We start from the raw sequence: 14,850 nt of genomic DNA on the forward strand, positions 1-14,850 counted from the left end.
TTGGAACCTCGTTTATTGACTAAAACTAGCCGACGTTTCACAATCGTTATACATTGCATCTTCAGGGCGGAAGCTGTCTTTTTTTTATTGATTACATCTTACATTAGATATACTTAGTACAATCTTAATTTACAAATTAATTTATTACTACTGTTCTGTTGAACTTGCATTAATACACTAACAAGGCGAGTATGGAATTAATACATCAGTATATATTTCCCAAATTAAAAATAAAATCAAACTATTTAAGCTGAAGTTAATAGTAACACTTATACACTATACAAGTTCAGACTGCGTGTTGTCTAGTAACTGTATTGCTTCCACGTTGCTGTGATTTAGTATCTTATCTCATGATCTTATTTCATGTTTTAGGGCGAAATCTTGAATTCCTTCGTAAGTCCGTTTTCAAGGTCATTGTGCAGTTGGTTACGTAACGATAAGCATTGCAATTAATCATAGAACTTTGTTTTGACAGCATTTGATTACTAGTTGGTTTTATGTCTGATGCTGTGTTAATGTGCTCTCTTTTTTTTCTTTTTTTACTTGTTGGAAAATGCTTGATGCATAGGCAGGAGTCCCCTTAGAATAAATACTTCCGAGTTGAGACTGCCTGTCATGTGAAGAATACATGGCAGCATACGGCCACTATTCCAGCATCAATTTCCGGCTTGCCCTTTGGGCACTGCTGATATGTCCTGATTTGGGAGTTCTCCTGATTAGCCGATTAGGACCCTATTTTTTCTTGTCTTGCCGTTGTTGAGATTATCAGGTGTTGTCCATATATCTAAACCATATAAAAGGCTATAGTTGGCTGTTTAGTGTATTTTTTCAGAATGTGCCATAAATATGTTAGCCGGGATATAGGTGAATCCATTGGGGTGCCGGATGTTTTTTCATAGAACTTGTTTTGAAACTAGAAGTATATGTGAATATGATGAAAGAAGAGTGTGTCGGTTATTTCTAAAGTCTTATTCTCAAAACTGACAAGAATATCCCCTGGTTTGATTGAGTTAGTCTATTGCTTATAAAATCTACAGAGTTTTAATTATATCGAGGGTATCAAATTAATACGGATTGATACCTGTTAGTTCTTAGAGTGATTTATTTAGGTATTTAACAAGATCATAGGTTGGATCTCAAATGATGCTGACAAATGGGCGATGGATGGTTTATGGATTAAAACTTCGTGTAACCTGGGTGGAAATAAATCTCGAGTAATAAATATTTTTATAATGTAAAAAAAATCTTGTTGCTTGAAGTTGGATCCTTTTTCTATCTGTCTTATTTTGACTTGACTTGAGCTTATATTAATTTTAGTTATTATTTTTGTATATCTATTTATATCGTTGGCATATATTATTTATAATAAAAGTCGATGATTTAGGAAGAAAAATCTAAAAAAATTAAAAAGAAAATTCTCATGGACTTGATTTGTGGAAGGTCTAGGGGATTGTTTATATTAAATTTAATAATTCATTAAATAAACGAAACTTCAACTCGGTGTAATAGTCATTTGGTAATTTTACCTGGAAAGTTATCTGGGATTTTGAAAATGGATAATTTTATAGATTTCAATGTGATCTTCCTGAATTTCAACTATCTTATATTATCTTACCGCCTATTCCCGCAGTATTGGAAAAAGGGTGCCTAAAAACAATTTTTTGACAATATCTCTTTTCCAACTCATTTCACGATAAAAACATGTATACTTCAGTTTTCTTCACACTTTCGCATGCTTTCACCTTCGCTTCGCTGTTCTTGATGAGATCATCAGTTTCGTCGCAATCGTATTCATTCTCCACATTTCGATATTTCATCTTACGTTTGCTCGAAAACAGTGTGTATAACAGAGCACCTTAACTCGGCTTTTCTGGATCCGCAGATTTTTGTATTCGCAAGAAATATTTAGCAAGCTTTCCAGAGCTGAGGACTTTCATGGTAATTAACATGGTGACAGTAAGCCAATTCTTATTTCTCTTCTATCTCCATTACTCTACATTTTATTCGGTTTCATACCAATGCTGAACCTGGTGATAGATACGGTATGAATGTTGTCGCGCTGCTACATCTGTTGGTGGTAGGGAAACAATATTAAATTAACTTTAATACGCTGACGATGTGAAACATGCATATATACAATTATTTAACCACATATTTTTCTTATTTTTCACGTTACTGTAACTGCATACTTCAAGAAGGAAACGTTGTCGAACTTTAGCAATGATCTCTGGATCAGTATTTGGATTTTTAACTGTATGGATGACGTAGTTTATATATGATTTTTTGTCGGGGTTACATTAATAAAATTTATTTTACCTTGGTTCAATAACAATGATGTTGTATCGCCGCCATTGTTTATTCACAGCCACTTTTATCTGTGATACTTCTTCTTTCTTCCTGGTTTAATGTTTTTTCCTGATCTTTATACCTGCAGAGGACAGGTCATAACCGATTTTGCAATATATAGTAAAACATTATAACCTTTTCAATATGTGTATTATAACCTTTTCAATGTGGCGCCATAAGCGACAAAGATTTGAAGTGGCAACGTTGAAATTGTAAAAGAACATATGTTCTTTAGACCCAAACGATTATACTAAAACGACAAGGAAAGACCAAGATCTGAAGACGACAGATCGTCGTCCTAAGACTATAGGTTGTTCGAAAAACCCAACGTTGATTAAAACCCGGAAAACTACTTTAACAGACCTTTAACGCTAAAAAAAGTTTATACTCTTATAAATTGCTATTACTCATAAACTAATTGCTCGACCATAATAATACGTATTCTATTAAGTTTTCTAACAACTAGTTATTATAATCCAATTTCAAATTTCATTAGACATTATGCGGAAAAGAATTTTTCTCAAACCAAATTTTACGTAGGACACTTTCAGTGTAGTTCCGAAACTGAACACATATCATCTTAATTGAAAAAGTTCGCCAAGATTGAAAAAGTTTCCCTTAGACTATCGATATTTTGATATTATTACAACTCATTTTCTTCGTTTAGTGTATTTTCTAGTGATCTATAAACTAACCCTCGATGGTTATCAGTTGCCTTAACTTCATATTTTATTTAATTTTGATATCATGATGGATTGATCGGCTTGACATATTTTAGATGTAAATCTATAATATTTAATCGTTTTTATTTGTTTTGCGATTATAGGTTTGGCTGAACATCATGTTTTTGTTCTTAACATTACTCCTGGTTCAATTCTTTAGCAAGTTGTTGATGTTTGTGTGGTGGTATGCGTATGTATTTGAATGTAGCTGTATAGTTGGGCTTACTCTACACCTGGCGTGTTTTTAATATAGAACACGCAATATGGAATCGAAAATGTATTATGACTTGAAACGTTTTATTATCTTGATATAAGTAGATGGATAGCTAAACTTACTCTATGTTTTTCCCGATATTTTATCTTGAAATAGACCGCTGTAAACTAGATTTATTTCATACAAAAGTTAAACAACCCAAAGCATCAGGTTTATTTACTACTTCTTTGTTTTAAAATATTGTATATCCTATCTTGTTATTATTTGTTATACATTATTACCATCCCATGTATGAATATGTAAAAAACTGAAATACTGTTATTAAAATGTTCCATCTCCATTTTGAGGAATACGAAAAATGAAAATGCTTTTAACGCTCATTAGACAAACCTTTCTTAAAATTGGATCTAATTTATAAAAACTGTTAATGGAAGCAATCGCACTTAAAACAGATTCATAAAGGGACGTTTTTTCCTTTTCTTATTTGTCTGCTTTAATTGGCAGACTGACATTTTGTAGCATAATTTTATCATTTCAAATTTAATTAGGCAGTAAACATAATTATTCCCTTTCCGCTTTGAGTATTGCATTTATTTAAATGTCTAGTGCTGTAGTTGATTACACAGAAAGTTATTTCATTAATACTATGTTGTGTATTATAGTGTCTACAATATCTATGGTTATACCGTTATCTATTAATAAAATATATGGGTATATTAACCAAAACTAGCTACTATTTTTCCTTTTATTCAGATTGCCAAATTCCTTGGATAAACAAATCTATTTTTTAATTTAAATAGCATATACACACAAACTACAACTACAGTCCATCTAATAAAACAGTCAATGCCCGTCATCAAAATTTATGACGTCAGCAGGTCGCAATGTTGCCGGTTTGTAACATCTAATTATTACCACTGTTATGTTTTTACTAATTATGTTTTGAAGAATTTAACTTTTTTTTTAATGAAGATTTGTAGACATTTGACGACCAGTACCAACACAAATCGCATTTTATAGACTGATTCGGTTACATGTTCCAACGCATCAGACAGCATTCTATCTCTTTTTACTAGGATAAAATGGGAAGGAAAAATTTGCTCCGAGTGTAAAAACGAATTTTACATTTTTACAAACTGCATTTGGCGGTATATTCAACATCATCTATAACGTGAATTGGCTGAATTATTGGAAAAACTAAATGTTAATAGCGATTGCAACAATATCAGTTTTTTATCACAGTCTGATGTCAAAGCACTTTATTTTTTAGCTTAGAACCTGCTGCTGACGAATAATTATAATCTTTTTTCTCTACTTAAAAATATTAATTCTCATAACACTTAATCATAGTGATACCACTTCATCGAGTAATTCCTCCAATTCTTTGCCTTCGAATTTTTGAAACATCAAAATCACTACATAATTCATTAGTTGGACTGAAACAATGAATGGGACATTGGAATCAAAAACTTACAATCATTCATCTGCACGTTTTTGCAATTCGAACAAGAAAACCAAAACTTCCCACAAATGTTGCTTTATTAGCACAAAATGTGACCTATTCAACACAGAAAAATATAGGTTTTAATATGAAACATATCTGTCTAACATCTCTGACATAATCAGAATACACTCAGAAATAATTTTGTCGCTGAATTACAAAGATTCCTCTTCATTGTGTCTCTCAATTTCCATACTTAATATAACAAATGCTAATAGATTGTTATCATCTTATGTACAAACAATATATCCAACAGATCTTTTGAGATTTATATAAAAATACAGACAGGGTTAGCATCCTTCAATCTGTCCTTTCTATACTACTGATATACCTAAATTAGAAGGAATTATAATAGGTACTTTCACAGATAACACAATTCTCCTGATATGGGACACGAATCAAGAACCATCTATAAAAAAGCAGAAAGGACACAAATTGTTCCTCAATCAACTTTACCAACAAACACTATGCCATACGAAAATAAAGCCATTTATTTAGGTATGACATTAATTCAAATTCAAATGGAAGAAACTTGTTAAACAGAAAATAATAAGAGTTAAAAATACAATAAGTACAGTACCGAAAGACTTGTTCAAATATGATATAGAAAACCAATACTTAAGAAGATTTTAATCAAGTGGTAGAATCATTATAGCTGCATAATATACTGCATACTATGGTGTTGCATCCTAGACAGTAATATAAAAATTATTCAAATATTTTAGACAATATATTATGCAACACGAAACAACTACCAAACGGACAACAGGTCATTCACAGAGTAAATAGGACCAAACCCTAGGAATTTAAGTAATACTGCGTCAGTGAAAAGGGTGTAAAATGCAAGATTAGAACTACAGCTCGTTAAGGAGGCATTCTAGTCTAAATATTTGAAAAAATCAATTTAGCTTAACCGTTTAAGAATATTAATAGTATTAAACCTTACGAGGATTTTTCAAAATTTAATTTTTTTTTGAGATATAGCTGTTTTAGAGAGTCGACATCTAAATACGAACAACGTTCAACGTTCTTCTCGAATCTGCTTTTTTCGGGACGGTTGTTCTACTGAACCGATTTACTTGAAATTTGGTGTGAGGCTTCTCTATCCATTATTCTATCGTATCGAAACTATAACGAAACTGGAATATTTACTATGTTTAAAAAATACAGAATTACCAAAAAAAAATAACAACCGTAATTTAGCGAAAAAATTAATTAATTTTTTTCCTTTGATAATATGGCTCACGTTAAATGTTAAGCAAATCGCTTCATTCACATTATTAAAAGGTTAAGCATTGAAAAAATCGACTTTTTAAAATATCTAGACTGAAGTCTTTCTTAAATAACGAATGAAATTTTTAAATAGTAATAATTTTGCTGCGTTTATTTTAATCAGTATCTTATAGTTGGTCAAGTACACGCCGTTATAAACTCAAGATTAAATTAATAAATGATCGGATGAGTAAATATTTTTTACGCACCTAACCCATTACTGCAATTCTGATAGCCACTAATGCTAATTCTATTTAAATATATAAATATTTAAATAATCTCATACTAACCTATATGTTTAAAAAATATCATTATATATATATAGTATGTTTATCATCGAAACAGGAAATAAAACGATAGTATAGCATACATATTTGAAATAAACCTCTTGGTACATATCAAGGAGACAGTGAATAAAATTGTTGATTAGAATGTGCGATGATTAATATTTAGTGTATTTAACTGATAGTAGCTTAATGTTTTATTTTTGTTACAGATAAGTGTATAATATGGCATTCGCCGGTCTTAAGAAACAAATAAATAAGTGTAATCAGGTAAGTTTATTTATTTTATTAGCTATAGTTAATTATTGATTTACATATCAATCATGTTTATATTATAATTAATACTTGTACGTAAAATGTAATATTGGTAAATATTACATCTTACATAATTACTATCATTATTTTTTAAAAATCAGACGATACTAAAATGATGTTAAATCAATAGGCGAACAGTTATAGGCCAAATATGAAATAAAAATTGCAGGTCAGAATTATATTTTTCAGCAAGACAATATTTTTTAAAGTGGCCGGTTTGAATATTAATGAAAATTGTTGGGGTAAGCTAGCATAGTATATAATAGCAGCCTCTTTGTAATGTTTACATGAATACCTAGACTATCCGTCTTTAATCCTAAAATCTGAAAGCTAAGAATGTATTTATGTTAAGAATTGAAATGAAAAATGCTAGTGTGCTAAAGTTTTGACGCGGAGTGTACATTTTTTTCTGGAAGATAAATGTTATTTGAGCTCAAACAAGTCATACTGTAGTAAGAGTACCCATAAGGGACAAGTTAAGGCAGTCATTTTTCTTTCTTTCCTGTTGAGTAAATATTAAACGAATTTCACCGTTAGTCTCTTCACACACACGCATCCTCAACATTAGTGAGGGTTATGCCTGCGATATATTAATATGTCAGTTTAGTAGTCCAATGTACTAAACAAATATGTTCATAGGCCCCATTTTCGTTCGACTCTAACGTTTTTCAACCTTTTTTTATTACATTATCTGTGTAATTTATTCACTCACATCACTCTTTCTTTCCTTGTAAACATCATCATAATACGAGCGCAGCAGACTGTGATAGCACTGAAAATAATTTTCCTCTCATTCTCAAATTTATTACATAATGCATGGATTATATATTTTATTATTTCACTGTCATTTCCCACTAATGATATATAGGATGTTTCTCATGAAAGACACTTAATTTCATCAGAATATCACTACTGCATATTATATATGTTATGTCTGTTATATTATGTCTGTATATTATGTCTGTATATTATGTCTGTTAAGCAAAAGATTGGATGATATCCATCTGTACTTCTTCTTGCTAACAGTTATACCAGGATAACCCTTTGTGACAACTTATTCATAATTTTTTACGCTTAATATTCTCGTTAAAGGATGTTCTTTTGGCCAAGAGTTACAATTGCCCGAAACTCATATTTGTTGGCAGGTAATCAGTTAAAAAAACACGTGTTCATCTATTGACCCAACTAGTGTTCGGCCAATACATGTGGGACAGATCTTCTAAGTTTAAATTTTATATCGTCATGCAAGCGTTTGGAAAGATTTATTTGGTGTTCTCCTAACTGTGCTACAATCTCTTTTGCTGAAACTTTAGATGCTGTTCGAGACACAGCTGATCATTGAGATCGAAATCACCACTTTTAAAATCATAATTTTAGAATAATTATCACCAATATTATCAGTAATTAGCACCACACAAGGAATTTTGTTAAATACTTAGTTAAGATCGTAACTATGAAAATTAATTCATATACCCAATAACATAACCTATTATTAAAAAAGTCAAACAAATCAAAATTTTTCATTGAAAAAAACCAGTAACATAAATTACATAAATGCACAAATAACACAAATTACATAAATCTTTAATTTAGATAAAATATTTTCCTTAATTTAATCAACAAAAAAAAAACTTCTAGAAACTTTTAAACTCATATTTAACAGGTCAGTTGAAAAGTCCCCGGCCTGACACATAGATGGCGCTACTAGAAGTAAATCCATGTTTTCTAGTTAGCCTTAACCCTCAAAAGATGCGTTTTGCAAAAGAACAAATTTGACAGCAGTCGGATGATCAGCAGTGAATTATAGCATTTTGAGTGAAGCAACTTTTGTTATTGAGAAAAAAATGGATAAAAAGGAATTTCGCGTTTTGATAAAATATTGCTTTTTGAAGGGATAAAAGACAGTTGCAGCAAAAACTTGGCTTGATGCCGAGTTTACGGACACTGCCCCAGGAAAATCAACCATCAAGGATTGATATGCTAAGTTTAGACGTGATGAAATGAGCACCGAAGACGGTGAACGCAGTGGACGCCCAAAAGAGGTTGATTGAAATAGCAGACATTTTAAAGATATCAACTGAACGTGTACATCATATCATTCACGAATATTTGGGTATGAGAAAGGACTGTGCATAGTGGGTGCCGCGCGAGTTCACTTTTGACCAAAAACAACGACGAGTTGATGATTCGGAGCAGTGTTTGAAGATGATCAAGTGTAATAAACCCGAGTTTTTGCGTCAATATGTGACAATGGATGAAACATGGCTCCATCATTTCACTCCTAAGTCCAATCGACAGTCATCCAGATAGACTACACACGATGAACCCGCTCCAAAGCGTGGGAAAACCATCAACAGCGACTATTACATAGCGTTATTGGACCGTTTGAAGGACGAAATCGCCGAAAAACGGCCGCATTTGAATAAAAAGAAAGTGCTGCTTCACCAAGATAATGCCCCGTGTCACAAGTCAGTGAAAACGATGGCAAAAATCCATGAATTGGGCTTTGAATTGCTTCCTCATCCACCGTATTCTCCAGATCTGGCCACCAGCGACTATTTCCTGTTCTCAGATCTCAAAAGAATGCTCGCTGGGAAGAAATTTTCGTGTGATCGCCGAAACTGAGTCCTATTTTGAGTCCGATTTGAAAGGACAAATCGTACTACAAAAATAATAATGCTATAATCAGTGTATCACTCTTGAGGGGAATTATGTAATAATGAATTATACAAAAAGAACTAATTTTGCCAAAAAAAAATTGTTTTACTATGGTAGGCCGGGGACTTTTCAATTGACCTGTTTAGTAGGACTATATTTTTATCTCTTTGCTATCTGAATCTCAAGTCTAATGTTGATCATAGATACATTGCTGAAACGACAAAAATAAGATTAGTTCATTAGTTTTATACTATTCATATTTTTCTTTTCTGACTATTTATTTGTTTTCAGTATGTCACGGAGAAGATGGGTGGTGCTGAAGGCACCAAATTGGATCTGGACTTTATGGATATGGAAAGGGTAAGCTCAAAAATATATTTGTTTAAATATAGTTGTTATTGTTTAACTTTTAATAAATTGAAATATTACTATTGTAATTATATTATTATGAATTTGGTTTTTGATATAATTAGATTTATCTTGACTATCACTCAGTCACCAGCACATTTTTAAATGATATTCTGTCACTCATCAAGAAAGGTTGTTAATTACTTTAAAGCATCCACAAAATATCCAGTATTACGTTTAATTTATTCGCTTCAAATTGTTGATTTTTTCTTCGAGTTTTTATGGATTTCAAATATTTTTGTCGATCTTCATAGATTTGTATTTTTTAAATTAACTTTAATTATTATATGAAATAAAGAGATTTTGTTCTTTTGTTTTATTATAATTTGCCAATGCAATATATTTTTTAAATAATAAAAACAAAATAACTTGGTAATCTGAACATATTAAACATAATTTTACATACTATATTAAGAATATATGGTATTGTTTATATTTATTAATGTTTTACATTATTAATGGTTTATACTAACCAACAAAACTAATTTCACTATGGTCATAAAACTCGTAAACAAAAGAAATACATTAAAAATATATTTAAAACAACCACTGATATATATAGCAGAGGTATACAACATATAGATATTGGCAGTATTATATTATAATATCACACAATAGCAAAGCTAAGTACTTAATATTAATAAATAAGTGCTAAATATTATTATGGTGTGACATTAACAGTTTTTGTCGTGTCATGTCGTTGGCGAGAAAGTAATTTCGTTTTTTTATGTTTTTCAAACAACATTTATTTATATAAATTTTACTAATCAATGATATATGTGAAATCGCTATTCTGTCACTTTAGAACTTTACGTTCGTTTACATTAGGAAGGTTGCCTTGACATTGGCTTCATTATGGTATCGCATCAACAAGTCCAAAATATAAGTCAGCTTGAAATTCGGTATTTTTTCCAAAAGATAAATATGTTTTTAATAGCGTTAAACATGAAAAGTTTCGTGACGATAAAAAGTATTTGTGGGAATTTTATTGTACTAATTTATTTCAAGAAATTTGTAGTTCAAACAAACAATTTATGTTCAAAGTTATGGCGACTGTGTTTTTACTGAATCTATATACGGACATTGATTCACACACCATATCAATATTGAAAATAGATAATGTTCGGGGTTATCAAAGGGGTTTGAAGAATGGGAAACATTACTCTAATTCGCTTTTATCAGCCTGTAGTCTTACTTAGACTTACCTCAATGACAAGAATAGAAAATATTTTGAATGAAAAATAGGGACAAAAAATAATAATAATAATCTTACGATATCAAATCTTTCGACAGAAAAGAGTATTCATGGTTCACATGTATCAAAGTATACATGGAAATAGTTCATTATAACTTTCTTAAAACAAGTTCCTTATAGATTGTAAATGAGGTATCTTATACGATCTCATTGAAGGAAAGACGATCGTTATACAAAACAAGAGTCATACTCGTAGGGATGCCTGACACACGCAATAAAATTTGGTTTTTGTCACGTTGCCAGTTCATGTAAATTATACGTATATATCAAGAATATAGTATATATAGAATATATTTTCTTGAATTCACAAATTGAAATAGCTTTTTAAACTGAAATTAAAATTTCAATTAGAGATATTAATGAGTAGTTTTAAACCCATCTCAGGCGTTGATATGATTTTATAAATGCCTGATGGATGACAAGCAAATCTAGATATGCTACAATTTTACTAACATAGATACCCATAACCTTTCTTGTTGTTTCAATATTATCTTTCCACATATCAGAATTTTAAATCCAACCAAAATTTAATGTTTCTAATTCGAGTTTTGAATTTTGTCTAAAATATAATGAATATACTGTAGAATTGAAGCGAATTTACAAAATTGAAATAAATAATAGAATAGGTACTCACCTAGATGAAATTTCCCCAAATACCTCTTCGATGACTTGGCAATATTCAGACTTTATTAATAAATCTAATTAATAAAGTCGGGTAACAGCCGAAGTACCGATAATGCGTCCCTAAAACTAGCCACTACTTTCTACTAACAGCGATACGATAAGATCCTGTCACATATTACAAAACGCTTAAATTAAACGTCCTACCTTTCCCGTCATTTCAGCACTTCGATTCCTATGAAGATACCCGAAAACGGTGCGGTTGAAAAACGGTGATACCTGAAATGCTTTTTGTTATTTTAATAATCGAAAAAACCTTTTTTTGTCTTTTAGTAAATCATTCAATTATAATGAACTACGAGGGGGAATCAAATTTAAATGGTAATTTTACTATCTAGCCTAGGACGTAATTCCGATCTAGAGGATTTGATGATCGAGTGTTCTTTGATTTATGACGAGGAGGGAACCCGTTGTGGGTAGCAGTTATGCTCGGTTCTGACCATAGTACAGCCATGACTGAGCACGAGGTGTCTTCGTCTGTTGCACAACGCTTCATCATACAGGTTTTAACCAATGAAGGCGTTAAATCATCGGAAATTTTCACTCGTTTGAAGGTACTGTTTGGAAATGTTACACTCTCTCAGAATAGTGTATACGTGAGTCAGAGAATTCAGTGATGGGCGAGAACGTGTCGAAAATGAAAGTCATGATCGACGCCCATGAATAAGTCTCACAAATAACAACATCCGTGCTGTTCGAGAGCTTATTGAAGGTGATCACCGGTTAAGGATTGACAAAAATCGCGTATGAAAGCAAACGATGGGGTATGGCCATTCGAGACCTCATCATCCTTCATGACAACGCCAAGCCACCCACCGCAGTTTTGACAAGAAATAAATTGGAATAAATGCGCTGGGAAATCCTTAAGCACTGACTTGTCACCTTATGATTATTTTTTGTTTGCACCCTTAAAAGAATTGCTTGGAGGCAATAGATTTGAAAACAATGAAGCAGTGGAAGAGTATATGCGCAATAAGCTGACTCGCCCACAAACTTTTTATGAAGAAGGAGTATTCAAGCTTCCAAATCGGTGACAAAAGTGTGTAGAGCGCGAAGATGATTGATAAATGTGAAATGTTCAGTTTGCGTATATCGTTGACGAATAAATGTATTTCACAAGTATATGTGTCTCATAACTGTGAATTCCAAACATTGCCATGACGCCAATTGTAAATTCAATTAAATTATATTTTCAGAAATTAAAATTAAGAAATTTTGTATTATTTCCTGTTTACTTGTTTTTCGTAGTATATATTTAATGCTGTAGAATTATTTCTTTTTACAGTACAACACTGTTTCACATTTTACGTAAGGTCATAACCCATGTATATCAAAATAACTATCGAATAAAACAAATGAATATTTCTCTTTACTTCATGAGACAAAGAAAATGTTTTATTTGCTCTAATTGAAAGGAGGCAGATCTCGTTGACATTGTGTATATTTGGAGACCCTGACATCATTTTTCAGAAGATTCGATTGTCGTAACCTTGACCGTAACTTTCGAATGAGATCATTCAACTCCGATTTGCTTAATCTATGCAATTCATTATCTTTTATTTTAGTTGTCGTTCGACCTTCGTAGAGTAAAGACGTGTTTGGAGCGACGGTCAGTGTAATAAATTTGAAAGTGTACTACCTGTGCCACAAATGCGATTTTAAAAAATAAGTAAAAACCGTGACGACAATAACAGTGTTAAAACTGCGCGTTAAATGTTTAGTGAAAATGTGTTTAAAACGATGGTCACTGCAATAAAGTAACAAAGGTAAAATTTTGGGGGCTGTTAAGGGTCGGAGGTGCATCATCTGTACCACAAATGCGGCGTTATAACGGTTCTGAAACAAATACCGGTACTGAAATTTTTGTAAAAACGTGAATTAAACTATTCATTAAATAAAAATGATTAATAGAGAGAACCAGAGACTAAATGAGATGGAAACACAATCCTCAACGTCAGGTGAAGCTTATCTGGCACAACAGAATCAAATCTTTTGTCAAGAAAACCATAAGAGAACGCAAAATGAGCAAGCTCTCTATAATGCGTATATTAACGAAAAAACAGCCCGACGGAATCTGGAAACTGCACTAACAAATATGCAAAAACAATTAGATGCACTACAACTCCTAATAAAAAACCAAAACACATACAATCCAACTAGCATTCCCGTAGTGAACCAGTGCACTGAAAACAAATTGCCTGTAAACTATGAAACAGACGAGGAAGAATTGCAAAAAGAAGTAGGCTGGATAACAGTTAAAAGAAATAAGAAACGAAAAGCAAACTACTCACCTGAAGCTTCACCACAACAACCAAAAACCATTAAAGCACAAGAATTGAATAAAGAAATAAAAGTGCCGAGACCACCTCCAATTATAGTAAGTAATGTCACAGACTTTGACTTGCTATATGAAACAATGAAAACAAATAATATACTATTTAGAGCAACAACATTAAACAATGGACAAATCAAATTAAACGCCGAATGTCGTAAAACTTTTACGAAAATTGCTGAGTGCTTGGAATTCCTAAAATTACAATGGCACTCGTATGAAGATAAGCAAACCAGAGACATTAAAGTAATGGCAAGAGGGCTTCCACCGACAGCTAAAACTACTAAAATAGTGGAAGAGTTAATAAAAAATGGACTTAAATGTACTGACGTCACAAATATCCTGAAAAAAGAACGAAATAAAAATAACAATGGAGAAATAGTTGTCCAGAAGAAGCCTTTACCACTGTTTATGTTATCATTCCAACATAACACGGACATAAAAGCAATTTATGAAATTAAACAAATTCTAGGAGTCGAAGTAAAAATAGAACCTCTTAGAAAGGCAAATCTTGTGCCACAGTGCAAGAGATGCCAATTACATGGACACACACAAAAATTCTGTAAAAGGGAACCAAGGTGTGTAAAATGCTCAGGAAAACACATCACGGGAGAATGCAAAAAACCCAAAGGAACAAAAGCGAAATGTGCGAATTGCAATGAAGCGCATCCAGCAAGCTACAGAGGATGCGTAGTTGCGAAAACATTCCAAGAGAGAAGAAATAAAATCAGTCAGGCTAAAGAGCAAAAAACAGTGACTCAAAATAAACAACCAAAAATGTACAACGAAATCAACGATGAAATGACCTATGCTCAAAGCATAAACCAAACCGCTCAAAAAGAAACAAAAAAAGAAGACGTTA

At 31.9% G+C, this 14,850-nt stretch overlaps 1 protein-coding gene across 8 annotated transcripts in view; it reads left to right on the forward strand.

The window, feature by feature from the left end:
- The window catches only part of EndoA (SH3 domain containing GRB2 like, endophilin-A), a 90,266-nt gene that overhangs the window by 40,646 nt on the left and 34,770 nt on the right, over window positions 1-14,850 (forward strand). For all 8 annotated transcript variants that reach the window (XM_076406173.1, XM_076406176.1, XM_076406171.1 and 5 more), the window contains exons 2-3: window positions 6,552-6,609; window positions 9,604-9,672. In XM_076406173.1, the coding sequence (XP_076262288.1) occupies window positions 6,565-6,609; window positions 9,604-9,672 (114 nt within the window). In that variant the 5' untranslated portion in view covers window positions 6,552-6,564. The remainder of the gene's footprint in view (window positions 1-6,551; window positions 6,610-9,603; window positions 9,673-14,850) is intronic.

The sequence above is a fragment of the Rhynchophorus ferrugineus genome, unplaced genomic scaffold, assembly GCF_030347505.1.
Source record: "Rhynchophorus ferrugineus isolate W39M unplaced genomic scaffold, kcgeb_rfMv2 rfM5, whole genome shotgun sequence".
Taxonomy (NCBI): Eukaryota; Metazoa; Arthropoda; class Insecta; order Coleoptera; family Curculionidae; genus Rhynchophorus; species Rhynchophorus ferrugineus.